The sequence below is a fragment of the Mus caroli genome, unplaced genomic scaffold (genome assembly GCF_978045245.1).
Source record: "Mus caroli unplaced genomic scaffold, Mus_caroli_1 scaffold_13, whole genome shotgun sequence".
In the NCBI taxonomy this organism is placed as follows: domain Eukaryota; kingdom Metazoa; phylum Chordata; class Mammalia; order Rodentia; family Muridae; genus Mus; species Mus caroli.
In genome coordinates, this window is record NW_028227268.1 from 18,756,360 (window position 1) to 18,783,695 (window position 27,336).

Here is a 27,336-nt window from a genome sequence, read left to right on the forward strand (position 1 = left end):
TTCTGGGACCAGGAAATAGCCAGCTCTCCCTCAGCAATCACTGGCCTGGGAGAGACAGGAAGATTCAAAACAGAGTAGTTGGCCCAGGGGTTTAGGACTCCATTGTTCGCTGCTACTGCGCTGGCTGACCCACTTGTTCTGAGATCCAGCTGGCACCTGGCAGAGTGCCAGCCCAGGACCAAGTTTCTGCTTTTGCCTGTCTACTCGTCCATGCCCACAGGATATGAACAGACTCTGGGGAGCATGAAGCCCCGTGGCAGTGCTGGGCAGTGTTCAGAACACATTGCCGGATGTTGTTTCAACTGAGCCTTGCCTAGGGTCGGAGGCTGAGTTGTGGGGAAAGCTGGGCTCAGCCTAGAGGGTAACAATTGGACCCCAGCCACCAGGGTAAGCCCTGGGATTTGTCCAGACTGGGAGCTGTTCCTCAGGGCTCTGGCTCATGAAAAATGGAGTTACCTACTAATGGGGTCAGGTGATAGCTGCTGGCAATTGGGAGATAGGAACTCGGGGTATCTCTTGTCCCCAAGTATATGGGCAGCTCTCCTGAGGACCCTCAGGGGGCCGCTGGGACCAGGGTAGGCTCTTGCACTGTAGTGGCTGTGGCTCTGTTTTCTGAGGATGTACAGTGTGCCAGCCCTGTGCCAAAGCTTATATCTTTCAGTCTAAACTCAAAATAATGTCATGAGTGTGTTTTGATTTTCCCCTAGTGAACCTTAGCTCTTGGCCACAGAATAGAGAGTTTCTGGCAGTCCCCACGTAAAGAGACCACTTGTGCTGGCCTCTGCCATTCACAGGAGTTGGACGAGCCACTTGAGTGTCTCTGAGGCCATCTCCTCATCTGTGTAGCAGGCACTGCCACCTCTCCCTAAGAATAGTCCTGAAAATGCGGGGTACAGAAGGAGCACTCAGATCTGTAGTAGAGAATACAGACAGCCGAGGCCCTGTAAGACAATCCTGAAGTACTGGCGAGCTGAGGGTTCGTGGGAATGTCATAGAGCTCTGTCTCTCTGTAGCTTCCTGTAGCTGGAGCTTGGTGGCAGCGGAGTCACCTGGTTCCTGAGGACAGCATGTTTCCTGTAGGCAGGAAAAGGGGGCTGGGAGGACAGGAAAGTGTGGGAAGTCTGTGAGGCCCATGGAAAGGGGACCCCTCCCTTGTCTCCGCGTGGTCAGAATTAGACAGCAACAGGGGTTGAGAGTCAGGCTAGTTCAGATACTGACTCAACCATTTTCTGAGCTGTGTGACCTTGCTCAAGGGGCCACAATTGTCTGACCTTATTTCCTGTTGTATAATGTGAAGAAATCACCACTCAGTGGGTGCGGGCTTCAGGCAGGTGTGAGCTAGCTAACACAACACCCAGCCAGAAGTGGAAGTCTTGGCTGAACAGGTAAGATCTTCATGGATTTTTTCAGGTATGCCGGCAGGCCCTGAAGTTCCTGGCCCAGATCCGGGCCCAACCCCTCATCAACCTGCAGCTGGTGAATGCCTCTCTGTATGAGCATGTGGAACGCATGCACCTCATTGGCAGGAGCCGGGAGCAGCTAAAACTTCTGGGGGACTACCTGGGCCTATGCCGAAGTGGTGCTCTGAAGGAGTTGTGCAAAAGGTGAGCACTCTTCATGTGCACATGTCCCTGCAAGTGTACACACCAGCCAAAATCTGGGCAGTGTGTGCACTGGGCAGACGCCAGGGCTGAGCTGGGAATGTCCCACTGCGCTGTGGAAAATCACTTCATCCTTGGAGGGTACTTTGTGGTGTTGTTTATATGGTCATTCATTTGTTTAACAAAAATTTATGAAAACGGCTGTTCTGAAGAGGTCAGTGAATATTGTGCTGAGTGAGGCAGACCCAAGGCCTCCCTTCAGGAAGTCACTGATCTGGTAGGAGGCAGTGAGCCAGCAACACCTCCCACCAAGGGCAAAGGTGGGGAGAGAGGATGGATGGTTCAGATGCACAGGGAGACCTGACCTGAAGGGCAGGAAGATACATCAGAAAGACGTCCTGAAGGGAGTGACTTCTGAGGTGAGACCTGGGAAGTAAGTAGAAGTGGAAGAGAGGAAGAGGAAGAGGAGGGTTGGGCGAGGAGGAGGAAGAGAACACCATCATGGGAGCTCAGTGCCAGCCAACTTAGGCAGGAGACGGAGGGGAAGTGGGCAGAGGGGTAAAGGGCAGCAGAGAGAAGGATGCTAGCCTGGCTCATCCCCTGGCTGCTGTTGTCCTGGGCGGCATTTCTCTGCAGCTCATCTCTGGCATGTGCAATTGGTGACACTCAGGAGACCCCTCTAGAAGCCCCTTGCTACTCTGAGCCAGGTCCTTTGGTGCTCAGGGCATGAGGATGACCTTGCACTTAAGGATAGTCTTACAAGGGCTCTATGACTGCCTCATACATAACCAGGACCTACAGTCATGAGCAAAGATGTAGCTCTTTGGGGCTGTTCCTCTCTGGGGTCCTCAGGAAGGCGCGGTCCTTGGAGAGGAGCAAGATGCACTATCCAGTGTGGAGTCTGTGTCTGCTTCGCTGGCTCTCTGGAGACTAGCAGTACCTGCCGGCTGTCCTTCCCTTGCCTTGCTCCCTAGAGGGCACACAAAGAGCACCACCATCTGAGCACGTCTACTCAGGCCCAGGCCCAGGCCAGTTCTCCCAGAGCCAACCTGCACTGTGTCTTGGGGAGAGGTGTGTCTGATGGTCCCCTGACTCTTGGGGAGATGGGAGAGGAATGCAGGCCCTTTTCTGCCCAGACCAGCCAATGACCCCCAGAGCCTTACTTCCTTCTGGGCGGTCTCTGCCACCTAACAGCAGCCCAGTACAGGGATCTACTTTTTTCCATGAGGTTGACCCATTTTGTCCTTTGAGAGATTCCATAGGCAAGAACTTCAAAGGATTTGTGCGCTTGCCCAGGGGTAAAATCTCCATGAGGGAGAAGAGTTCCCTTTCTGGCACCACAGAGACCTGAAGGTCTGTGTAGATGGGTGACTACACCGTGGCTCCTGGGTGCTGGCCCCAGCCGCCCTCCTTACCTGCTGACTTGTTTCCAAGCAACCTTTGGAGGTTGCTGAGGCAGCCTATTTCTGTCTGTCTCCATCTCCCTGACTGCTGTCTGCACCTTTGGCACAGCCCTGCAAATCTGCCTGCGGAACTCTTATCTTATTTAAAAATTGTATTTGTATGTGTGTACATGGGGAGGGAGGTTGTACAGGCCCATGTACACCAGTACAAGGGCCAAAGGACTATCCTGCTCAGTCACTCTTTGTTTTATTCATTGGCAGTAGTCTGTCTCTGAATCCAGACCTTGCCATTTTTTAGGTAGGCTGGCTGGCCAGTGAGTCCTTGTGGGCCTGCTTCCTTTGTTCCACAGTGCTAGGATCTGGGCCACACCCCGGCATTTTACAAGGTAGTGGGGATCCTAACTGAAGCCCTCCTTTCTGTGCAGCAAGCATGCTTTCCCCTAAAAGATCCCTTTTAGAGGAAGCACAGAAGAAGAGAAGAGCACAGAGCAACCCTTGCCTGACCTATTCCAAGCCTTACAGGAAAATAAGTTACAAAACCACACTGAGAATGACAGGCCAAGGATTCATTGACTCCCAAGGAAGGCCCAGGGCCTGATGGCTCCTAAGACTGGAAAGGGAGGATGACAGGGATAAAAGTCTCCATCACATCAGCCCCACACTTCCTGCCAACTCAGGGTCAGCTTTTGTACACCCCCCCTCCATATTTTCCTGGTCATAAATGTCAGCTTCCTGTCCCCAGAAAGCTGGAGGCTTACTGGGGGCAAATTGGAGTCCTCAGCCACAGGGTACAGTGTAGCCTCCCGGGTTGTATGGGTTTCACCATCCTACATCCAGATTGGGCTCCCAGACTCCTATGTTCAAGTTCTAGCTCCGATTCTTAACTTTATGACCTCAGGCAAGTCATTTAACCTGTGTTTCCTGTCTTCTCAAGGTGGGAGTTAAAATGGAACTGGCTTCACAGGATTACCACAAAGACTAGATACTTAGCCCAGTTCCTGGCCAAGTATCAGCACACATCATCCTCACCGCTCATTAGTCATGTGTTTACAGTGCATTCAGCAAATTGTTCGACCTTCACAACAATCCCATGTCTCCTGGGAGGTCACTTAGCTTGCCCCCGGTGCTGGGGGCTACTCAGTGTCCTAGGCAGCTCAGATGGAAGCTCAGGCAGACTGACTTGAACCCTTGGCCTGCCTGATGATCCAGACCTGTGTTGCTGGCTTAATAGGCAGGGCTGAGGGGAAGACCAGCAGGAACTGGAGGCCTGACCTTGGAGGCCCTTCTGAGGAAGTGCTTGTGTTGTCTTTGCAGGCTGAGCCACAGGAATTATCTCCTGGAGTCTCCTCACAGATTCAGTGTTGCTGACCTCCAGCAGGTGAGCACGCCCTGCCCCCACCCCTAAACCTTAGACTCAGAAGTAGGTTCTTAGTCTTGAAGAAATCAGAGAAATAGCAGAAGGGACACCTGTCACCCCTCAGAATGGCAGCCCTCCTGTCCTCCACCTCTTGACAAACCAGGGGCTCCAGCACCCCAAGGGTGAGAGCAGATAGGCATTTCCGTCAAGGACAGCATAAGTACCATGCCCCACTCCAACAGCCTGATCGATGCAGGGTGTGCTCCTTGCCCATGTGGAACTGGGGGAGATCTGAGGTAGGTGCTATGGTGGGGCAGTGGAGTCATCTAAGACTGGTCTCCACTTGCTCCTGCAGATTGCAGAGGGGGTATATGAAGGGTTCCTCAAAGCCCTGATTGAATTCGCATCCCAGCATGTCTACCACTGTGACCTGTGCACCCAGCGAGGCTTCATCTGCCAGATCTGCCACCACCAGGACATCATCTTTCCCTTTGAGTTTGACACCACAGTCAGGTACGAGGACTACACAGCCAAGCTACCCCACAGCACAGCCTGACCAGCCTCCCCACTTAACCCTCACCCTGTTGTGCAGGAACATACTGAACATCCACAGCCCACCTCTCAGCCCTGTACCTCCCACCCCTGCTGCCTCTTGAAGTGGGGTGTGTTCGACTCAGTCTACAAATGGGTTGAGGGGTTGACAGGATGGCCCTAGAGCACTGACATAGACTTAGCTGAGTGGGCACTACACGTTATTAGAAGCCCCTGAACAGGGTATATACCCCAGCCTTGCCTCACCCCAGGTAAGTGTGGAAGGCTGAGCTAGGGGGATAATCCACGTACCTTCAGTAGGTAAACCAGCCAGTATCAGCTCTGGCCCTGGGCTCTTGTTTAAACTGCTCCAAAGATAGGCTAGAATCGTCATGTAAGCAGTTAAGCAGCACTGGCAAAGAGTGACGTGGGGCGTCAGTGGGCATGGGGTTCACTTACGAATTCAGTATCTGATGTGCTTTCCAAGAGATTAGGAGGGTAGCACATGTGGGCGCCAGCTGCTGACAGAACTCAGCCTCTCTGGGTTCTGTCCATGGCACCAGCAACCCCTGATGCTCTCTCCTCAGGTGTGCTGAATGCAGAACTGTCTTCCATCAGAGCTGCCAGGCTGTGGTGAGGAAGGGCTGTCCCCGATGTGCCCGCCGGCGCAAGTACCAGGAACAGAACGTTGTCAGTTAACCCCGCTGACCCGACTTTCTGGGGCCATCCATCTGGGTCTGTCATCAGCCTAGGCTTCCTCTTCTCCCTATAAGGAAGACTCTCGGGTGTGCGCAGAGCTCCAGCCTACCGAGAGGGCGCAGGAAGTCCCAGTGATGCCCGAGGCCCCTCACAACCCTTCTGCTCCAGGAGGAGATCCAGCAGGTGCCTCTGCCCAGGGCCTGGCTTCCTTGGCTGTCATAGCTCCTCCATTAGGGCTGTTCATGTGTACACTGTGGGAACGAAGCCTGGTGAGCATTGCCACCATGCTCCTGAGTAAAGGTCTAGTTTTTTTTAAGGCAGGTTTTTTTTCCCCTTCATATTTAAACAGAAAATATTTTTTTATTCTTGACCTACCCAAGTCACCCAAGAAATACAACCCTTCGCCCGACCAGATGGGTGAGAGCAACCCCAGCCCAGGCAGGCATGGAGCTGGGTGGACAGGCCTCTGCTGGGTCAGCCTGTCTGGATTGGGTGCCTTGCCTCTGCCCTTTCTGGCACATACTGCCAAGAGTGCAAGTGTCATGTGCCAAATGGCCTGTCATTGTGAGGCTGGTTTCTGTAACCCCCTTTCCCTCCGCTCCTCACACTCTCACCTGGAAAGCATCCCCTTCCTCTGTCAGAGCCCTTGGCTTACCTAGCTGTGAGGACAGCACAGCAGGAGCAGGGGGTGACCAGCACCAGCACTGTCAGCACTTTGAGCCTTCCCTGCTCAGGAAGGCATGACCTTGCCCACCTCATCCCCATGCCCCCTTACCCTGCAGGGTAGAGTAGGCTAGAAACCAGAGAGCTCCACGCTCCATCTGTGAAGAGGTGCCATCCATGGGCTGCAGAGAGAAGAAAATTTGCCCCAAAGCTGCCTGCAGAGAGCTTCACCAACCCTAGTCTCACAAAGCCTTGAGTTCATAGCGTTTCTTGAGTTTTCACCCTTCCCAGCAGGACACTGCAGCACCCAAAAGGGCTTCCTGGGAGTGGTCACAGCCCTGAGGCATGTAGGGGCGTGGGGATGCGCTCTGCTCTCCTCACCTCTCCTGAACCCCTCAGCCCTCTGGCTATCCCAGAGCACTTAGAGCCAGGGGCCTCAGGTGGAATGGAGGGTCTCCCTGGAAATGTGCCTGTTGTGTCTAGAGGAGGTTACCCCACCCTCCCTGAGGTGAATGAGCTGAGTCACCTGAAGCTTGAATTGTGCAATAAAACATAAGAGTTGGAAGGCAGATGGCAGAGGCTGCCACGTAGTTCATCTGTCCCCGTCATGGAAGACAGCGCTCACCAGTGGTTGAAACACCAAAGCCCCCAGAACCACCCAGTGTATCTCTATCTGTGCCCCCCAACTAGCATTAACACGTCCCCCAAACTACAACCTGATCAGAGCCTCCTTGTTTTGGGATCCTGAATGGGCAAGAGTCTGTCCCCTGTGGGCCTGTCACATGAGGCCATTCCAGAACCTGCCTAGGAGATGGAGTCCTCCCAGTGCCTGGACTGCGAGCATAAGAGCTGCCCCTGTCCTTGACTAAGCTACTGACTTACTTACTGCTCAAGTGAGAGACTTGCCTCCACCAGAAGAGAGCTCACGTGAACCTCTGCAGTGCCCACACTATTGGAAAAAATGCTATTTTATGCAATATTCTGACAAGTGAGCCTTGGCAGTGCAGAGGAGAAACTGCTGCTGTGTGGTATTTGAGTGATTTTGCAGTAAAGAGCTGGCCTTTCTAAGCAGTCTTGTTTCTGAATCTCAATCATTTGGCTCTGGGAAAACACTACCTGGCTCCCCTTAGTCCTATGCACTGAGCATTTCAGGGTCCATGGAACACACTTGCCTGACCAAGTAGCGAGCGAGGGAAAAGAGGTAAGTGAGGGAATTTAGGCTGCGCTAGGTGTAGGTGGGTGCCTTTCAGATTTACACACACACACACACACACCTGTAAAAGCAGGACTCTAGGCATGGAGAGAGGCAAACAAGGAAACCGGGCCCTGGCTCCTACACTCACGGATTAAAGACTCCAGAGGCCTGTCTACTGCTAGCCTTCCCCAGGAGCTCCAGGAGAATCCCCCACCCCCACCACACACCCCCACTGCCCCTGTTAGGACAAAAGAAGGAAACAGATTAATTCCTAGGGAAACCAGGTTGCAGGAAAATGGGACAGAAAAAGACAACATCCAGGGCTTCGTTTCCTGGCCTTGAGTACCCTCAGCCAGTGGGTGGATGCTCCTTGGCCATCTTTGAGGCAGGTTCTCAGGGGTCTAGGCTCAGAGAAAAGAGAGAGGAACTGGATTTGGAGGTTGGGGGCAGGAGGCGCCTGGCACTTGCGCTGCTGCTGCTGCTGCTGCTGCTGTTGTCTTTGGTTCAGTCTTTCCACCTTCAGCACAGTGCCTCTGAGGGCAGTTTCCCCTTTCCTCTGTCTAGAGGGGGATGGGCAATCTGGAGTTCTCATCCCCAGAAAGTGCCTCCTATAATGAACAGGTTAATAAAATACATGCGCTCACCATCGTTGTGTTTAGTGTCTATTTCATTTAACCGTCCCCACAAGCGTATTGTAAAGGGAGGAATTGAGACCCATGGGTACTCCCATGTCTATAAAGGCTAGCTTGTGGCACAGTTGGGCATCAGGTTGCTGTATGGACAAGGACCTGGCTGGCTGGCAGGGTGACTAGGGCAACTAGGAAAAAACAAAGGTAGAGTGGAGGAAAAGAGCTCACCCCCTCACTTTGTGACTTCCCTGATGGGTCCTAAGATACCCACCTCAGTATGGACTCGTTAGTGGACAAAACTAGCAAAGTCAAAATACAGAAAAAGGAATTGGAGGGCTGCCCAGCTAAACCCTTAGCCCTGTGACACTAGAGGAACATCGGCCTAGTGGGGGTGGGGGCTCCCTTCTCTGCTCAGCGGCCCCTAATGGAGCATCTAGTTGGATCCCACACTTTGTTGGAAGCCAGAGAACACTGGGTCTTGCCTTTGTCAGAAGTGTTCACAGGCACACCTCAGAGTGCTAAGGCTGCTTTCCCAAGAGGCAGGTAGTTTCCAAAATGGGAGGATCCCGCAACTACACTGCGGCCGCCTGCAGAGTGGCCGGTGACTTCCTCCGACAAGGATGAGGGTCAGTGGGAGTGTAATCTGGTCAGAAGCTGAGAGAAACTGCATCCCCCGCAGATCTCCATCCAGGCCCTGCCACCGCCTCCTCCCCGGAGACAGCCAGGTGTGGCCCAGGATCCCGGGGAAGAGGGGGAAGGGTGGCGTCTCTACTCCTAGAGCGCTGGCCCGGCCCAGAGGGGACAGGAAGCCAGGACACCGGGGATTGTCTCTTGCAAGCACAGCCCAGTCCCGGCTTGGGAGGAAGTTCTGCCGAGCGCTCTCCGCCGGTTATATTGTTGAACAGGAAACAGGGCATCGCCGGAGCAGGGCTGTGGAGCAGGCAGCGCCGGACGCGGACCCCACGCGCGTCTGCCGGGACAAGTGGAAGCTAGGCCAGCAGGCGAAAGTTCTAAGGTGCCCGGGCCGGGCTGGACTGAGGGGGGAATGGCGTTGGGGAGGATGGCGCTGAGTATTGGGAGGGCGGGAAAGGTGCCCCCAGGTGGCCGTCCCCACCCTAGAGCCCCGCGCACCGCCTGCCCTTCTCGCTGCACTGGGGCTAGAGCAGTGCGAACCTGGAGGAGGGCCCGGAGGCCCAAACCCCGGGGAGGAGCTTTAGGTGTAGGGCTGCCTTCTGTCTGGGGGCGAGAGGTGAACCAGCCGAAGTCCCCCAGTACTGACTTAGATATTGGTGACGCTATTGCTAGGGACGACCGGGAGCAGAAAATACAGGAGACCTACTGGCTAAGGGTGCCTTCTTGCTTCCAAGGATCCTCCCCGCTCTCGCATCCCTCCCCTTCTCTTCGCTCACCCCAGATAATGGAAGGATCTGAGGCACAGGTCCTCTTGTCACACAACCGGAGACACAGCACTCCTGTCTGTGAGCGTCCCTGCAAAGGGACTCTAGTTTTTCCAGGCCCGGACGGGCTGCTCCCAGAGAGGGCCTCAGAGGGCGGAGGTGCTCCCGGAATGGGTAGTGCTCTTAATCTTGCTGTGAAGGGCTTGCAGTTCGTGATTCAGGGAGCAAAAGGCCCCGCTCGGAATGTGCATGCCAGGACAAGACAGCCAACTCCGCTGGGCATTCCCAGAACATCGCGCCCGCGGAACGCAGATCCTCTAGGATCTCGCATCCCTCCCCTTCTCTTCGCTCCCTCCGAGCGTTGAGGGGGGGGAGCAGGACCTACTGACTCGGGCTCTGCTCGCTATCCATCAGCACCCCTTCCGCTCAGCCCCTTCCCCATGCCTTTTTTTTCCCCTGGAGACCTCAAGGGCTCCAGCACAGACATTATGGCTTCTCCTCATCCTCCCAGACAAGCTGTATTGGGGACTAGGAACAGCCCTACTAAGTGTCGGTCTCCGCCTCTCCTCCCAGTGTCTCCAGTTTCGCGCGGTTGGTTTCTTCAGTCTCGGTCCTTGGAAGTCCCTCCCACAGATATGGTAGAGGCCTAGTCAGCTTCCCTCCGCCAGCCCCGCCCATGGGCAGCCTAAGATCCTCCCAGCTAACGTGAGTGCACCGTTGGGGTCCTGGGGAAGGGGGCGTAACCCAAGTGTACACACTTCTAGGATTCTGCTCGCCCAGCTCTGGTCTGCCATTTTACCATCTCTCGGGGTCAGGATGCTCAGTGACTAAGTTTACACCCCTTCCATCATCAAGGAACTCTTGAAAAAAGAAATCAGCCTTAGCAAGACGGTGGACACCCCGCTGCTGGTCCCCAAGCCACTTTGTAGGGCAATAAACGGAGTGGTCATTGTAAGGTTTTGGAGTGACCAGTACTTCCAGAGTAGGCCACCTGCTTCACTTTGTTGAAGACACACAGTTGGAATTGTTCACACACACACACACACACACACACACACACACACCAGGCACCAGACAAAACTAGCATGGGGGGGGGGGCGTTATAATGATCACTCCAAAGAGATTTAGAGGACCCTGGTGACACTGTCGAAATGCATTCCCTAGAAGCTACTCCCCCGGACAGCTACTCCCCCTTGTAGGGAGGGATCCCTAGGCAGGTGAACAGACCAGGAAGCCTCCTAAGAGGCTGCCTAGGAGCTGGCGTGCAGGGGCGGTGCTGGCCCTAATGGGCGGGGCCAGACTTCACGGTTCACGTGTGCGACGAAGCCACTGGGAAAGGGAAGAGAAACCCAGAGAACCGGTTCTCCAGCCTTAGCTGTCCAAGCCCCTACGTCAAAATCACCGGACTAAATAAGGCAGGGACACTTCTAAGGTAGAACAACTTGGGGGCTGCCCTAGAGCCTGCGCCCCGTCGCTAATCTCGCCCTCCCAGAGGGCAAACTCCTAAAGGGAGGGGGTACTTAAGAGCTTTCCACGGATTCCCTGCAGGCTGGAGGCGTCAGGGTGGGGCGAGACGGGGGCAGAGGAGCGGCGGGAAAGGGGCCTTAATTCCCATTTCGCCAACCGGGAAGATGAGGTTCCCCTAACCTTCAGGCAAATGTGCTATCTATCTTGCAGTCACCGCAAATCTTTAAGCCAAGGTTTCCCCCAGAGTAAAGTTGGATTCCTATATCACCCTTAAGTTCTCACCAAGGGATGACAGGGAGACACATATCTCACAATCAACGACACAGAATGGAATTTTAAGCATGGGAACTTTGAAGATGATTTTATCCACGTCCCCATTTCAGAGAAGGAAAAACTGAAGCCCGAATGCAGTGGGCGTGGGCAGGAGCGGGACTCGAACCCTTTGAGCCCCGGACTCCATGCTCTTCCCCGCTGCGCTGTCCTGACCTTGGCGGCTCCTTTTCTTGTTGCCTGCAGAAAAGCGCGGTGGTCGCGATGGCGGCGGACGTCGAGGGGGACGTGTACGTGCTGGTGGAACACCCCTTCGAGTACACCGGCAAAGACGGGCGCCGCATCGCCATCCAACCAAACGAGCGTTACCGACTGCTGCGCCGCAGCACCGAGCACTGGTGGCACGTGCGGCGGGAGCCCGGGGGTCGCCCCTTCTACCTCCCCGCGCAGTACGTACGCGAGCTGCCCGCGCTCGGCGACCCTGCCCCGGCCCCGCAGCCTTCCGTACCGCAGCAGCGCCCCGCAGTCCCGGAACCTCTGGCCTACGACTACCGCTTCGTGAGCACCCCGGTGGGCGCCGATGGGTCCTCTGCCGAGCCCCGGGGCCGCGCCAGCTCCCTGTGTGGCCCTGCACGACAGCGCGCCGGTGGCCAGCGCAACAGCCTGGCTCCGGGAGGGCCCGCCTGCCTTTACGTGCGGCCCGCTGCGCGGGTGCGACCGGCGCAGTCCCTGGATGACTTGGCGCGCGGCGCTACCGCGCCCCCTGCCGGCCTCCTCGGCAGCGCGGGCCACTTCAAGGCCTCCAGCGTGGCGGGCTCCTGGGTTTGCCCCCGGCCCCTGGCGCCTAGCGACTCGGAGAATGTCTACGAGGCCATTCCGGACTTGCGCTGCCCTCCGCAGGCAGAGAGCCTAAAGCAGGTAGGTCGCTGCGAGCGAGGGGGCCGGAGGGAGGTCACAGTCCAGCAGAGCCTAGATGCTTTTTTTTTAAACTGAGGCCACTGGATGTCCCTCCACCTCACTTATTAAGTATTCACGTTTTCATGCAAAATGCAGATGAGCTTGATTACTACAGAGTTCTGCCCCAAAGCCCGCGGGGATGTTAACTAACCTATGACCGAATAACGGATGCATGCGCCGAGTAACGTTCCTAAAACGCCACCTGCTCTGTAAGGAACAGTTTGGAGAGGTGGACTCTCTTCTTCCCTAGAAACTTAGGGTGGAGGTCGGGTCAGATGAGATGGTGGATGTGAAAGTCAGACATCTGCTTCTCCTTGGCACAGCTTCCAATATTTCAGTTCCTTAAACAAAAACAAAAACAAAATTTCTTAATGGGTTTGTTTCAAGTTTAGTTATGGTGAGGTCTTTTTCTCTTTCGGAATCCGATTGTGTTAATCTGAGACATTGGAAACAGCATTTCTAACACTCTTTATAGTCTCGGAATCCTCTTTCTCAGTCCTGTCCTCTTGAGCCTTTAAGGGAGGGACAGCCTGCGGGGGGGTTGGGGGGAGGGAGAAGGGATGCCTCCAAATGATTCACATCTGCCACCCGCTGTGGCATTATCCACAGCTCCCCTCCTCTCTCAGGCACTGAGTCCCGGGTGCGAGCCCGTAGGCCAGCTACTTTGGCCTTGCCCCTGCTAGGGTTCCTCCTAGCAGCAGAGTTCAGGTTCTGAGGCTACTGAAACCCGAATTTGACTCTGCTGGGTCATCTGCCAGCTGATGACGAGCTCAGTGTCCTCGTATGTAAACAATACCCAAGGAATAAAGTTGTTGTGAACCTTAAACGCAGTGAGGCGTGGAAGCACTTGGAGCCAGCGGGTGCACGAAGAGTAACTAGGGTTCCATCCGCTGTTCGCTGCAGCCCTGAGCCTCTGCGCTCAGGTTTCCGCGGATCATCCCTCCCCCTTGTGGGCACTGCGGAGAACAACACTCAGCGGGCTTGAGTGTCTGCGGCAGATCAATGGTCGTCCTGATTATCCTCCAGCTAGCTGGTCAGGCGCCTGTGGTATATAGATGGCTAAACGTCCGCGCTCGGTTCCCTGGCGCCCTTGAGCAGGCTGTCTTCCTCTAGGGAACTCCCGGGCCTTTCCAGATTGTGAGTCCTAGTAATGTTGGGAATGTGTCCGCTGCCCCCACGAGCTCCTTCCTGGCTGTGGGAATGGCACCTGTGTGCTTGAGTTCCCCAGCGTCTGGCCAAGCCCCCCCCCACCCCCCCCCGCTGTTTAAGAAGCGAGGAGTTGCAACCCCACCACCCATGCATGACCCAGCACTATGTAAGTCTGTCCAAGGGCAGCTACCCAAGCTCTGGGACCAAAGAGAAAGGGAGTCCCCATCTCCACACCAGCTTCCAGAATCGCCAGAGAAATTTTCCCAATCCAGAAATCCACCAGGGTTCCTGACCAGCAGTACCTGCCCCCGTTCCTCCTCCTGCTCCCAGCAAGCTCCCTGTTGCCAGGAGTTTGGAGATACCTTTGAAGGTGGACTGTTAGAGACACAAAAGGGAACCAGAAGTCTGCCAGAGATCTGGATGCAGGACAAAGAGGCTGCTGCCTGTCTCTAATTAACTCGTTGGCTTCCGAGTGCTCAGCATCTCTGGTCCTGTTTGCTCCAAAGTATAACAATAGCCCATTCTCTGTTGTGGCTCTCCCCCTGACACTCTGTCCCCAGCAAACTGCAAAGATGGTTTGTTTGTTCTCCCTTGGGAAGGAAATCTCACCCTTGCCCTTCCTTGTCCTAGGCAACATGGGAAGGAATTTCCTGAAAGGTGATCCTGGCTGTTTTCCAAAGAGTATAGGTGTACGCTTGTGCGCGCGCGCGCGCGCGCACACACACACACACACACACACACACACATGCCCTTGCTCATACCCCCATTCCCACTCCTCACCCTCATAGCTCCTCACAGCCTCCAGCCACAATCTCCCTAGTCTATTTGCTTCAACACCCTCACCCCTCCACCCACTCCTCTTCCATCTACCTCCTCTACCATCACCACCACCCCCCCCCCCCCCGCAACCTTTCCACCTCCCACCCCCTCCCTCTACCGTGAGCCTGCAGACCTAGGGATGATGATAGCGCAATAGCCTGGGAGTGATAGACGTCCCTGCCACACACTGTTCACGCTGTATGGAGCTATGGCGAGGGTGCCGTAGAGCAAGGGCAGAGGAGAGTCGTGGACAGGCCCTTATGGGAGTCTCATAGTCCTGTCTTAGCCCACCATTTGTGCTAGCTGTGGTATCTACCGTCAGATAGGACTTTGTGGGAATTCCAAGTTATCCTGAAGCCATTGGAAGGGTCTTGGTAGGGAATGGAATGGGCTTGAGAAGGACTCCTGGGCTGGGGAAGAACGGTTTGGTCGAGTCCTGGTCTCCCTGCTCACACTGGTGTGGCCTGTGGTGCTTCTTACAGAGGCCGTGGAGGGGGCGTGGGGTGGGAACAGGTGGGGGTGCACCTGGACAGAGTTGTCAAAAGGATGAAAAGAGGAATTCAAGAGGAAAGGAAGGGACCACGGAGGACAAGCAGGGGCCTGAAAGCCAAGGTGACTGCACACAAGTCAAAGGCATTATCCAACATGGCCCCCAGAAGGCTGGCTTGTGGAGGGATTGCAGAAGACAGAAGGCTGTGGGTCAGGGGCTGAAGGGTGTGGGTAGAAACAGCAGGCAGCTGGCAACAGCTTGGTAGAGAAAGGAGAGAGATGCTCTGGTCAGTCGGAAGGGTGAACAGATTACATCATCCCAAAGTCTACGTGAATGGAGGAGGCCAGAGCGAGAGAGCGAGCGGGAAAGGCCGAAGCAGGAGGAGGGGCTGATCAGATAGGAGCCCTGGAAGAAGGGCGTGACTAGGAACGGGAGCAAAGGTGTGGGCCACGAGGTGTCATGGGGTGAAAGGGCATCTGCCTGTCACATACCAGTTCAAGCCTTAGGGCAGGTCAATCAGCAGACACACAAAGAAGAGGGAGCTTGGACCATATTTGGCATTTTATGTTCACAGCTCATGCAAGTACCACACACTACACCTGGTGTGCGTTGGTCATGGAGCTGAAGACAGTCCCCAGGGGCTAGCAGTCCTATGTCCTGTCACTCAGAGGCCTGCCCGCGCGCACACAGCTCAGGCTAGTGTCTAGCAGCTCAGAAGGCAGCATAGAATGCCCCTCTGCCTTCAAAGTGAACAGGATCATAAAGAAAGTGAGTTCCGATCAGTCCGGGAATTTGGACTCCAAACCCCACTCTTGCCGCCAAGTTTATTCTCAGCGAGGTGGCCCTTAGAGGTGACCAGCCTTGTTGCCCTGGGCCAAAACAGTGGGAGCAGAAGACAAGCAAAACACTCTCTTCTGAGCACAGCAAAGTAGCCTCCGAGGCCCTGTCTGTAATCCCAGCTACTCAGAAGGCTGAGGCAGGAGGAACCCATTTTCAAGAGCACCTTGGGCTATAGAGTCGGTTAAAGGCCAGCCTGGTCCACACAGTCTCTTAAAGTAATGAGTGAAAAGAAAGCCAGGGTGTACGGTTCATGCCTAAAATGTTTCTGAGACTGGCTTCAGTCCCCAGTATTGTCCTTCCCCTGTGGCCTCTGGCCTCCCTAGCTAGGAGATTTCTGGGTGTGGTCAAACCGCCTGCCCTAAACTTGGAGGTAGGAAGGCCCAGGGAACAGATGGTCTAGGGCCCGCCCCTGCTGCCTGGGCATTGGTCACTGGCAGGACAGGTTCCAGGCCTTGTTGGAACTTATGCAAACAGCCCCAGAGGCATTGCTTCTGAGCTCAGACAAAGCCTGGACAGAGACCCCCTGGAGCCCTCATTTCTCCCACCTCAGCCCGCAGGAACTGTGTGAGTGATCCCTCCTGGGTATTGAGAGTCCGGGGTGGGGTGGGGGAGTTGGGGGAGAAGGACTTGCCTCCCTCCCAAATTACCCCCACCTGATCCCTCCCTGTCCTGTATACTTCCTGGGACGACTGTCTCAGGGACGGACTCAGCCAACCATGTGCTCTGAAAAGCTAGGGATCAGTAAAAGCAAGGAGCGCGGAGGCCGAGATAAGGACATCCAATGAGCCGCTCCTGCCCCCCCCCCCCCCCCGCGAGTCTCCCAACCGATCCCTAGTTCGGGCAGCTAGCTGCTCACTGGGCTTCTTCATACCTATCCGGATCTTTTCCACCCCTCTGCAGCTCCGGGACCTGGTCTCGGGGTCTGGCTTAAGGGAGAGCAGGAAGAACAGGTCTTCCCATCCCCCCGCCCCCCCAACCTTCTTTACCTCACCTACCTGGGCTCCTACTCACTGCCTTCACCCCTGCAAGCTGGGTGGCCACCCTGTCTTCTTTGGATCCTAGGGGGTTGAAGCCTTGCTCACTCTCCGTCTCTGTTTCCCTTCATCCAGCCTTAAAGCTGGAGTTCCTGCAGCTTCCATCTATCTGAACCCTGGACTCTGACTCTCTCTCTCTCTCTCTCTCTCTCTCTCTCTCTCTCTCTCTCTCTCTCTCTCTCTCTCTCCTGCCCTCTGCTCAGGAGTGGGAGGGGACAGTCTTCAATACCGGCTGTCTGTCCCCTGGCCGGGTGGTCAGTGCTAGGGATTGAAGCACATGAAGGCCCATGGTCATAGTAACTGGGGTCCAGAATGTGCTCCAGGCTCCATGCCAGAAAAGCATCTAAAGTAATGAGCACGGGCACATAGGTTGGTCGGTGTCTCGAGGAGCAAGAACAGCTAGGCCTGTGCCTCTGGGGTACAAGAACGCTTGGTTAAATCAGGGACGCTCCAGTTTCTAAATTGAGGAAGGACTGTGGTATCAAGGGGATTAACAGATCCCCTCATTGCCCTCCCACTGCAGGCTCCTGGGGGTCCCTATCCTGCATCCTTCCTGACTGGAGACTGGAGGTCTCCTGTCTAATCCTGGGACATAGAGGAGGAGCAGGGGTTGCCTTGAGGGACAGTCTCTCTCTTCCTTGTTCCCAGGCAGGAATGTCCCCCGGGCTGTTTGAGTGTGCGAATTCTCTACCCTTCCTGGTAAAATGGTTTGACTTCTTTTTTAAATGTTGGGGGGTAAACTGCAGTCTATTTCTGCCTGCTTTGGGGTCTTCCCCAGGCCTCCTTGTGGGAGTTTGCCACAGGCCAGCTCAGTTGGCTACTAGGGAAAGGCAGTTGCTGGGGCTCTCTCCCATTCATTCAGAAGTGGTGGGTGCTATACTGGGCACCATAAAGGCAAAGGAGCCAAAGCAGGTAGCTTATTGTCCAGGAGGCCAGACAGACCAACAAATGTACCAAACATGTCCCCAAGGTGCCACAGAAAGCACTTTGAAAGCTGTCTCTCTCCAGGGATGGGATTGGATTGGCGAGAAATATTTCAGAAGAAACTGATGTCACAGGGAGTCCTAGAGGACTCTGTAATTTCTTCCCACAGAAACTTCCAGACCAGGGCACTTTCCTACAGCAGCTTTCCTCAACGTTATCAGTAGTCTGTCGGTTTCGATATTTTTACTAGTTCCCTAGTTAATCTTGGCTATTTGACATTTCATTAGGAAAGTATTCATTTCCCCTAGATTTGTAAAATTTCCATTTTAGAAATTTCGTATGAGCTGGGGGTGATGGCAACACCTGTCATGCCAGCATTGGGGACCAGAAGCTGGAGAATCATGAGTTCAAAGCCACCTGGGACAGCTTACCAAGAACTCATCTCAAAAACAAAAATAAACCAGGGCCAATTGCTTGTCTTTTAACAGGGACATCCTCTCTGCTCGTATTTCATTTAACAGCTGATTCCCTCTGCTGGGCGTTATTGTGTCTGGAGTTTATTGCCAAGTTTTGCATTTCTTGGTTGGCCTTGTGGTCTTCCCCCATTGTAACTGGCTTCCCTTTTTCTTCTGTCATATTTTCCATTTCATTACTGGCTTCTGCCTCTGCCCTTGCGTCCCAGTCAAATGAGAGTCCTGTAACCCTTCTGATGTTTATGGAACCTGCTAGACTCTGTCCCCGTATGATTTTTCCTTTGCTCTCCTTCACTGGAGAGCTGGCTCTCCTGCCTCTGTCCACTCCATTTATCCTTTCCTCCTTTGTTCCTGTCACTTTGTATTTGTGCACTGGGGAGAATTTCTTCTGAACTTGAACTTGAGCCCACAAGTTTGAACCTGGAGAAGAAAATCTTTTCCTTCGGTGAGTTCAGTCTTATGCGATTTGACTCTCCCGAGAGGTCTTGCTTGTGAGTTCACGTTTTGATTGTATTGATTGGCCCTTCCTTCTGCTTACAGTCTTAAAATTTTTTAATGGAAATTTGTGTGCAGAATTTTTAAAAAATAATATTTTAATATTTATATATGTGGTAACAACCTCACAGGCCCCTCCCTGCTTCGTTGCCTGGCCTCTGTTGGCCACACATCACCACCTACATTCTTTATCTTTCCTAGTTTCATTACACAGACACAAACGAGTATAAATAGGAATTGGGTAACTTCATCTTCCGTGTCTCCAATACAAAGGAAGCTGGAGCCCTGTGTACAGTGTCACGTATCATATTTTTCACCTTTAAAAATGTGTTATTTTATGTGTATTGGTGTTTTATCTGAGTGTGTGTCTGTGCACCACACATGTACAGTGGCCAGAAGAGGGCGATAGATTCCTTGGAACTGGAGTTGCAGGCAGTTGTGAGTCACCCTGTGGGTGCTGGGAATTGAACCCAGGTCCTCTAGAAAAGCAGTCAATGCTCTCAACAGCCATGTCATCTCTCCATCCCGATATTTTGATTTTTAATTGACATAGAAGTCATACATATTTGTATGATCCCATCCATGTATAAAAAGCATAGTGATTATTATAAAGCATATTGATCATCACAGACATTCACATTTGTGTTGGAAACATTCAAAATCCTCTCTGCTTGCTATTGTTAAATGTGTAACTACTTGCTATCCGGCATAGTAGCGCCCTAGCGCTGAAAATCACTCCTCCATCTACCTGAGCCCCTAGACTCACCCACCATTCTTTCCCTGCCCCTGGGACACACCCTTTCCAAGCTCTGGCAGCGGTCCTTTTCTGTTCTATTTCCTCAAAGCTGACACTTAGGTTCCCACATTTAAGTGAGAACACATGCTACATTGTCTCGTGCCTGGCTTATTTCACTTAACCTGGTGCCCCCCAGGTACATTTATGTGGTTATATAGAATTTCACTCTATCCTGGCTGCGTAGTATTCCACTCACTATCCTGGCTGCATAGTATTCCACTGTGCATCTTCTTTATTCATCCACTGATGGAGGATTAGGTTGATTCTGAATGTTGGTTTTTGTGAATGGAGCTACAATGATGGTGGCAGGGCAGATGTCTCCTTAGCATACTGACTTCAGTTCCTTTGGATGTGTGCTCACAGGGAGGTGGCTGCAGCATTTGCAGCTCTGTTTCCAGCTTTTTGAAGAAGCCTCAGGCTGATTTGCATACTGACTGTCCGCCCCGCCTTTTACAACTCCCTGGGGCTGCAGGGGAATTCTGCTTCCCCCACATCTCACTAGGATTTGTTACTTCTTTTTTTTTTCTTTCTAGATTTCAAAATGTGTGTGTCTGTGTGTGTGTCTGTGTGTGTGTGTGTCTGTGTGTGTCTGTGTGTGTCTGTGTGTGTCTGTGTGAGTTTATGTGTACCATGTGCATGCAGAGGCCAGCAGAGGGCGTCAGAGGCCCTGCAACTGGAGTTCTATGCAGTTAACTGTGAGCTGCTCAGTGTGGAGGAGATGGGAACCAACCCTGGATCCTCTGCAAGAGCAGGGCAGCTCTTCGCTGCTGAACCATCTCTCCGGCCACTATTTATTACTTCTAGTTTTACAAATTTTCTTTTTTTTTTAAGATTTATTTATTGTTATACATAAGTACACTGTAGCTATCTTCAGACACCAGAAGAGGGTGTCAGATCTCATTATGGGTGGTTGTGAGCCACCATGTGATTGCTGGGATTTGAACTCAGGACCTTTGGAAGAACAGTCGATGCTCTTACCTGCTGAGCCATCTCACCAGCCCCACAAATTTTCTTTTTAACCTTTTTTTTTTTCAGTGCTGGAAATCAACCCTGTCTTATAGTTTTGTTTTTTTGGGGTGTTTTGTTTTGTTTTTGGTAAACCAAACACAGTATTATGTGCTTGTATCTGCAAAAGTCTGGAGACTGAAGCAAGGGGACCATTTGAACCCAGGAACTTGAGAACAGTCTGAACAACATAATAGGACTTGGGCAGGCGCGATGCACACCCTTAATCTCAGCACTCTGAGGGCAGAGGCAGGTGGATCTCGGCGTTTGAGACCATGCAATGAGACCCTTTCCCAAAACAAAAGACCCTGTCTTAATTTAAAAAGAAAAGTTTTCCTTAATCACATTTATGTAAGTCCAGCAGGTTAGTACCCATTTGCAGTCTCTGCACTTGAGAGACTGAAGCAGGAGGATTGAAAATTGGAGGGTAAATTGGCAACTTAGGACTGGAGAGATGGCTCAGTGGTTAAGAGCACTGACTGCTCTTCCAATGTCCTGATTTCAATTCCCAGCAAACACGTGGTGGCCCACAACCATCTGTAATGGGATCTGATTCCCTCTTCTGGTGTGTCTGAAGACAGCAACAATGTACTACTCACATACATAAAATAATAAATAAATCTTAAAAAAAAAAAGACCCAGTCTAAAAATAAAAACGAGCTAGAATTCATCCGAGCGGCAGAGCCCTTGCCTGGTCTCCAAGAAGCCTTGGGCTCAAGACCAAGTGCCACGAAAGATAAAATAAAATATTGAGTGTGTTGTTTGTTTTGTGGCTTTTAAATTCTGCCCCTTTATTACAGACTTGGTTAAACTGTTACAAATGTGCTAAGATTTTATGTGCATATACCATGTCACGTGTCACTTACCATGGGGACACTTCTGAGAGATGCAGTGTTAGGTGATTTCATTGTCTTGTGGGTGTCATTGGGTGTGCTGGACCAAACCTAGATGACAAACAGGTCAGTCACTCGGCAAGACTTTCTGATGTGGTCAAGGGATGTGGTCAACAGATTTTTTTTTTTTCTCTCTGCGTAGCCCTGACTGTCCTGGAACTCACTCTGTAGAACAGGCTGGCCTCAAACTCAAGGAGATCCATGCAGATCCATTCGAGTGGTGAGATTAAAGGTGTGGCTCACCACGCCCCTGGGAAGCAGGTGTTCAAGGCTGCTGGCCATCACAGCAAAGTCTCTGTTCTCAGTAGAAGGTGGGAACCCCGGTTATGATGGAGCTCGGATGCATGTGCTGTACAGTTGACCCAGCGGCTGTGCTATATATAACCTTACACAGCTGCCAGTGCTGGATTAGTTTGCCACAGCACCACCAGGAGCTCTGACTACTGCACTGCACTGCCACTTCCCAATAGTGCCAGTGTTACTCAGGAATAAGAGTGTTTTTGCTTAATAGAAATGAAAGAAAAAGAAATCCACTCCAACTCCATAAAAATCATTATCGTTGGTGGTTGTTAACCAAAACCTCCATCATGTACAGCTGTGTGGGTGTGGGTGTGTACACATGTGCGCATGCATTAAAACTTTCAGAGTTTTTCTTTTCTTCTTCTTTGGAGTTGTTGTTGTTGTTGTTGTTGTTGTTGTTGTTGTTGTTGTTGTTCTTCTTCTTCTTCTTCTTCTTCTTCTTCTTCTTCTTCTTCTTCTTCTTCTTCTTTCCTTCTCCCTCTCCCTCTCCCTCTCCCTGTTCCTCTCCCTCTCCCTCCCCCTTTCCTTCTCCTCCTTTTCCTCCCCACCTCCCACTTCCCCTCCTCCTTTTTCCTTTTTTCCCCATCAATTTCTGCCCCAGTCTCTCCAGTGCCAAGATTAGAAGACACAAGGATGTAAACCATCATGCCTTTTTAAATTGTTGTTTTTATTTATCATTTAATTATTGTTATTCTCGAGTCCCATCATGTAGCTCAGGCTAGCCTTAACCTTGTGGCAGTCCTCTGCCTCAGTCTCTTGAGTGCTATATGACAGGAATGAACCACCAAGCCTGGCTACTGGTCAGTATCTATTTTTTATGGCATTTATTTATTTATTTATTTATTATCTTTAATCCTGGGGCTGGCAAGATGGCTCAGCAGTCGAGAGCACTAGCTGCTCTTGGAGGAGGGAAATACAGGTTACTTCCCAGCACCCACGTGGTGGAGAACAGCAACCTGTAACTCTGGCTCCAGAGAGAGCTGGCACCCTCTTCTGGCCTTGGTGGGCACTGCACATATGTAGTATACATAAACTCACACAGGTACACACACATACACATAAAATAAAAATAAATGAAAAATTTAAAAAAAACCAACCCTTTAATCCTTTGAAGGTTTATCCCTGTGAGCAGAGTGAGTGAGAGGTAGATTTCCCACACATGTTTTTCTTTTTTTTTTTTTTAAATTTTCTATCTACACGGCAGCTCCTTGTTCCCTGGCCTTTCATTGAGCGAATTGTCCCAGCATGCCGTGCCCTTACCTCCCCCACCCCATCCCCATTTCCCAGCAACATTGCCAGCTCCAGCCATGCTGGCTTCTGATAGCAGCAACTGGTTTGATAGTCTCTCCTGTCTCTTCCTAGGAGCTGATCAGTCAGTGGAGCAGATTTTGCATGTCTCCCTTCAGCAGACCTTGGCTGAGCTGAAGGAGTCCCTTTGGCTGGACTGAAGGGCATTCCAGAGTGTGGAAGAAGTGAGGGTCTCTGCCTTTAGGTATCAGGCTGGGCAGGCTTCTATGATCAAAGCCAGAGGTCTTCCTGTTCCCTGCCTTACAGCCTGGAGAGTAGACAGTACCGAGACCACGTATTTGGCTCCTAGGTACTAGAGGCTTGCTAGAGGTCCTGGCTGCCCCAGGGTTCCTGAGGCAGCCTTGCACACAGGCACAACCTTTTATTGAGCCAGATCCTGCCAACCACCTGGCCTGGCCCTGCTTGAATCAGACAGAAGGAGAGCAAGATCTGGGTATGAACCATATGCCTTGGTCCCAGGACCCCCAGCCCTAGACTGCAGACTAAATTGTTCATGAGAGATTGGGAGTCGGAAGAACAAGATGCTTCAACGAGATGCTTCCAGATGAAAAATAACAAGTTGAGTGGTGGGAGCAGTGAGGGTGAGAAACAGTTTTAAAAAGCTTTGAAGGCGGTGAGGCACGGTATAATCCCAGGACTCACAAGGAGAGGACCAGGGGTGTCTTAGTCAGCATTTCTATTGCTGTGATGAAACACCAAAAGCAATGTGGAGGGGAAAGGATTTCTTTGGCGTACACTTCCATATTGCTGCTCATCTTTGAAGGAAGTCAGGACAGGAACGTAGAGGCAGGAGCCCATGCAGAAGCTGTGGAGGGGTGCTGCTTACTGGCTTGCTCCTCGTGGCTTGCTCAGCCTGCTTCACAACATGAAGAACTGTATTCTTCATGGGTCAAAGTATTTTCTAATTGAGGTTCCCTCCTCCCAGGTGACTTTAGTGCGTGTCAAGGTGACCTAAACTATCCAGCACCAAGAGTTTGAGGCCAATCTGGGCTATACAGTGAGTCAGGCCAGCCTGGACTATATTGCTAGACACTGTCCTTAAATAAATAAATACAAGCAAATGAAAGGGTTGCAGCAGTGGGACAAAGGGCTGAATGAGTGATCGGACTCAGCATCTCACACATGGGAAGTACTCCACCACCGAGCTCCACCCCAGCTCCGCTCCCTTGTATTTCCTTTTCTCCTTCTGCATGGGTGCGTGTAGGTGAATTCTCATGTATGTGGGTGGCATGTAGTTGTATTCTCATGTATGTGGATGGTCTGTAATGTTCTCATGTATGTGAGTGGCATGTAGTTGTATTCTCATGTATGTGGATGGTCTGTAATGTTCTCATGTATGTGAGTGGCATGTAGTTGTATTCTCATGTATGTGGATGGCATGTAGTTGTATTCTCATGTATGTGGATGGTGTATAGTTGTAGTCTCATGTATGTGGATGCACAGGTGTGTGCATACAAGTGGAGACCCTAGGCTGAAGTCAGACACCTCCAGGTGGGTCTCAGGTTACTGTTTCTTTGTCAGACCTGGGAAAGGCCTGTCCTTGGCTCCCTTGCTATGATTACAGGTGAGCCACCACACCCACCCAGCTCTTCCCTGGGGTCTGGAGATGTAAACTGCAGTCCTCATGGTTGCACGGCAGATGCTTGCTTTGCCCGCTGAGCCACTTCCCTAGTCCCCCTCTTTCCATTTTGCTTTAAGACGGACCTGGTTAGGAACATAGCTCATTCATCGGTAGAGCACTCGCCCAGCTTTAGAAATGCTCTGGTTCAACCCCGGAGCTTCAGAAACAACACAGAAAACTGGGGATGTAACCCAGTTGGTAAAACGCTTGCCAAGAGTGCATGAGGCCTTGGGCTTGATCCTCAGAACCCCATAAGTCAAGTGTTTAGAAGGAAGGGAAGTGTATGAATCTCTCTCTCTCTCTCTCTCTCTCTCTCTCTCTCTCTCTCTCTCTCTCTCTGTGTGTGTGTGTGTGTGTTCTGTCTCTGTGTATGTCTATCTGTCTCTGTGTATGTGCATGTCTGTCTGTGTGTGTGTGTGTGCGTGCCCACCTGTGTGTGTGTTGTGTTGTGTGTATGTGTCTTTCTTTCTGTTTCTCTTTCTCTCTGTCACACCCACACACTCACACAAAGGGTAGAGAAACCAAGTTTATAAAGCACCATCAGGACTAGGGTGATTAAAAAAGAGGAGTGGACAGAGGTTGGAAGTGAGGCCTCCATAGCCTGTGAAGGCTTTACAGGCCCAGGTTAGGGAAGCTCGCTTGAACAGAAGGTCCCTGTGCCCTGCATGGAAATGAGAGAAAAGTCTGAGGGGTGTGTGGGTAAAAGGCAGCCCTGGTCACACTTTCTTACTCTGCAGCTTGTCTCCACTGGGCAGCCCAGAAGTTCCTTGATGGGCTCTGCAGGGCTCTCTGCCAGCACCTCTAGTCTGTGCCAGAAAGGAGCCGCACCCAGCTCGCCCACCCAGGAGGAGGAGGCCCAGCAGGCAGCTCCATGAGGTCATCCAGAGGCTGGGGCAGAGTCTGGTGCTTAGGGTGCCCAATTGGAAACCTAGAATCAGAAAAGCAGAAACACACCCAGCTTTCTCCCCAGGGCCCCGTGGGTGTGGGAACCCAGAGGCCAGCTGTACTTTCACAGAAACCAGCCCTGGGGGTGGGGAAGAGGACAGTCCCATGCTATACAGCCAAAGAAACTAGGGCCCAGAAATTCCAGCCAGTGCTCATTGAAACAGAGCCTACCCAGACCCCCACACCTCTGGATATAGTCATTCTGTGTTTATCAAGATAATTCAGCCCCAAACCTATTGTGTTCGGGATTCTGTTGAGGTGGACACCTGCCTGGGACCGCACAGTCACTCCAGATGGTAGTGAAGTGCTCTGCCCAGGGCTGTGCTCTCATACAGCAGTGAGCATGTAGCTCTTCCCATGGCCTGGGTGGACGTGGAGAGATACTCAGTCACTGGCCTACAGAAGGTGTAGTAGGGGAGGGACCCACTGTGTGACAACACTGACATAAAAAGGAACCTACTGTGTGACAACATTGAGATAAAAAGGGACCCACTGTGTGACAACACTGAGATAAAGAGCACAGTCCTTCCTGCTGTCTTTCCACCCAGTCTGGTGGAAAAGAGTGGGCAGGCTTAGAAAGTGAATGGAGGCCTGTTCCTGGCTGAGTGCACTCTCTCTCTCTCTCCCTCTCTCCCTCTGTCCCTCTGTCCCTCTCTCCCTCTCTCCCTCTCTCCCTCTTTCCCTCCCTCCCACCTCTCTTTCTCTTTTGCTTTTCTTTTCTTTTTTTTTTAAAGATTTTATTTATTTATTATATGTAAGTACACTCTAGCTGTCTTCAGACACTCCAGAAGAGGGAGTCAGATCTCGTTACGGATGGTTGTGAGCCACCATGTGGTTGCTGGGATTTGAACTCCGGACCTTCGGAAGAGCAGTCCGGTGCTCTTACCCACTGAGCCATCTCACCAGCCCCCTCTTTTGCTTTTCTTTAGAGATAGATTCTCACTAAATAGCCAAGAAGCTACAATGAACAAATTCCAGGCTACCTTCCAATTTACATCCCTGCCCCAGTCTCCTGAGTGCTGGAATTTCAGGCACGGGCTGTTCTGTGCAGTATGTTTTGGGGGCCTTTATTGTGCCTCTCAATCCAGGGGGCAGGATTTTCCCCTTGCACTGTCCCCTCCCCCTCCCCTTCCTTGGAGGGTTTTGAAGGTGAGGCCTGGAGAGGGAAAGGGGGTGATTGGCAGCTGGTGGTCTGTGAGACAGATGGGGTGATTGGTCTGTGCAGGTGGCTCTGCCCCCTCCTGTTCTCAGCATGGTGTGCTTGTGGGCACCAGCTGTGGTCATCACCTCAGCTTGCTGGGAGAGAAGGTGAGTTAGCCTGAGAGCTAGCATGTACACCCAGAGCAATACTGGCTTCCCGGGAGCCGCCAACTGGGGACCATGTACCCCGGAGATTGGGTTGCTGATAGAGCTCAGACGTGGGTGCTGAAAGGGCAGAGGGCCACAGCGCTTCAGACTGAGTGTTTTAATCCTGCCCTGTCTCTCTGGGGTTTTTGCAATGGGAGAGCAGGCAGGGGTCAGAGTCTACACTGGAAACAAACTGGAGACTCAGAAGCAGGGCCCAGGAAGGAGGCACCTTGGGTAGGGACAGGACAGACAAGATGGTCCCCAGGGACTTGGAGACGCAGCTATAGCTGCTCACCCAGGGCATGCTGGGTCCGCTGTGTGTGGCTGGGATTGGAGTGTGCACCTTAGTGAGGGGATGAAGGGAGGAGAGATCAGAAGAAAGGAGCGGGTTGCTGTCCTCCCTCCTTTCCCTCAGTGGAGGTGAGCAGATTAGAGACGCACTTGGATATAGAGACGGTCTATGGGGTTGGATGTGTGTGGCCACCCAGGAGGAAGAGGGCCAATGTGCCTTGGTAACCAAGTCTGGAGGAGACAGAGCCAGGTGGTCGAGTGGGAAGACAGTGGTGTGGTCGCTGTCCCTTCTGTTCTCTTGGCTGGCAGAGTCTAGACACCAGCTTCCCCATACCACATGTGTCCAAACCCCTTCCTCATCTGAAACGTCTCTCCACAGCCTTCCTCTTTCCCTTCACACCCTCCTGGACCTGCGGCGAGTCCACGGCCACTCACTG

At 52.4% G+C, this 27,336-nt stretch overlaps 2 protein-coding genes and 1 long non-coding RNA gene across 4 annotated transcripts in view; 2 read left to right on the forward strand and 1 right to left on the reverse strand.

Moving 5' to 3' along the window:
- The window catches only part of Plekhm1 (pleckstrin homology and RUN domain containing M1), a 49,322-nt gene extending 41,229 nt beyond the window's left edge, over positions 1-8,093 (forward strand). Inside the window, exons 9-12 of the mRNA XM_021176304.3 lie at positions 1,411-1,604; positions 4,319-4,382; positions 4,717-4,874; positions 5,480-8,093. Of these exons, the coding sequence (XP_021031963.1) occupies positions 1,411-1,604; positions 4,319-4,382; positions 4,717-4,874; positions 5,480-5,591 (528 nt within the window). The 3' untranslated portion in view covers positions 5,592-8,093. The remainder of the gene's footprint in view (positions 1-1,410; positions 1,605-4,318; positions 4,383-4,716; positions 4,875-5,479) is intronic.
- Positions 8,094-8,720: 627 nt separating this feature from the next.
- Arhgap27 (Rho GTPase activating protein 27) overlaps positions 8,721-27,336 on the forward strand; it is a 31,898-nt gene continuing 13,282 nt past the window's right edge. For both annotated transcript variants that reach the window (XM_021176305.2, XM_085829512.1), the window contains exons 1-3: positions 8,721-9,093; positions 10,049-10,180; positions 11,459-12,130. In XM_021176305.2, coding sequence (XP_021031964.1) covers positions 11,477-12,130 — 654 coding nt within the window. In that variant the 5' untranslated portion in view covers positions 8,721-9,093; positions 10,049-10,180; positions 11,459-11,476. The remainder of the gene's footprint in view (positions 9,094-10,048; positions 10,181-11,458; positions 12,131-27,336) is intronic.
- On the reverse strand, positions 12,030-16,599 carry LOC115032330 (uncharacterized). Its single transcript, XR_003838002.2, has 3 exons — positions 16,463-16,599; positions 12,990-13,211; positions 12,030-12,510 (listed from the first exon to the last, which is right to left on the reverse strand). It is a non-coding gene; the product is annotated as an uncharacterized LOC115032330 (long non-coding RNA).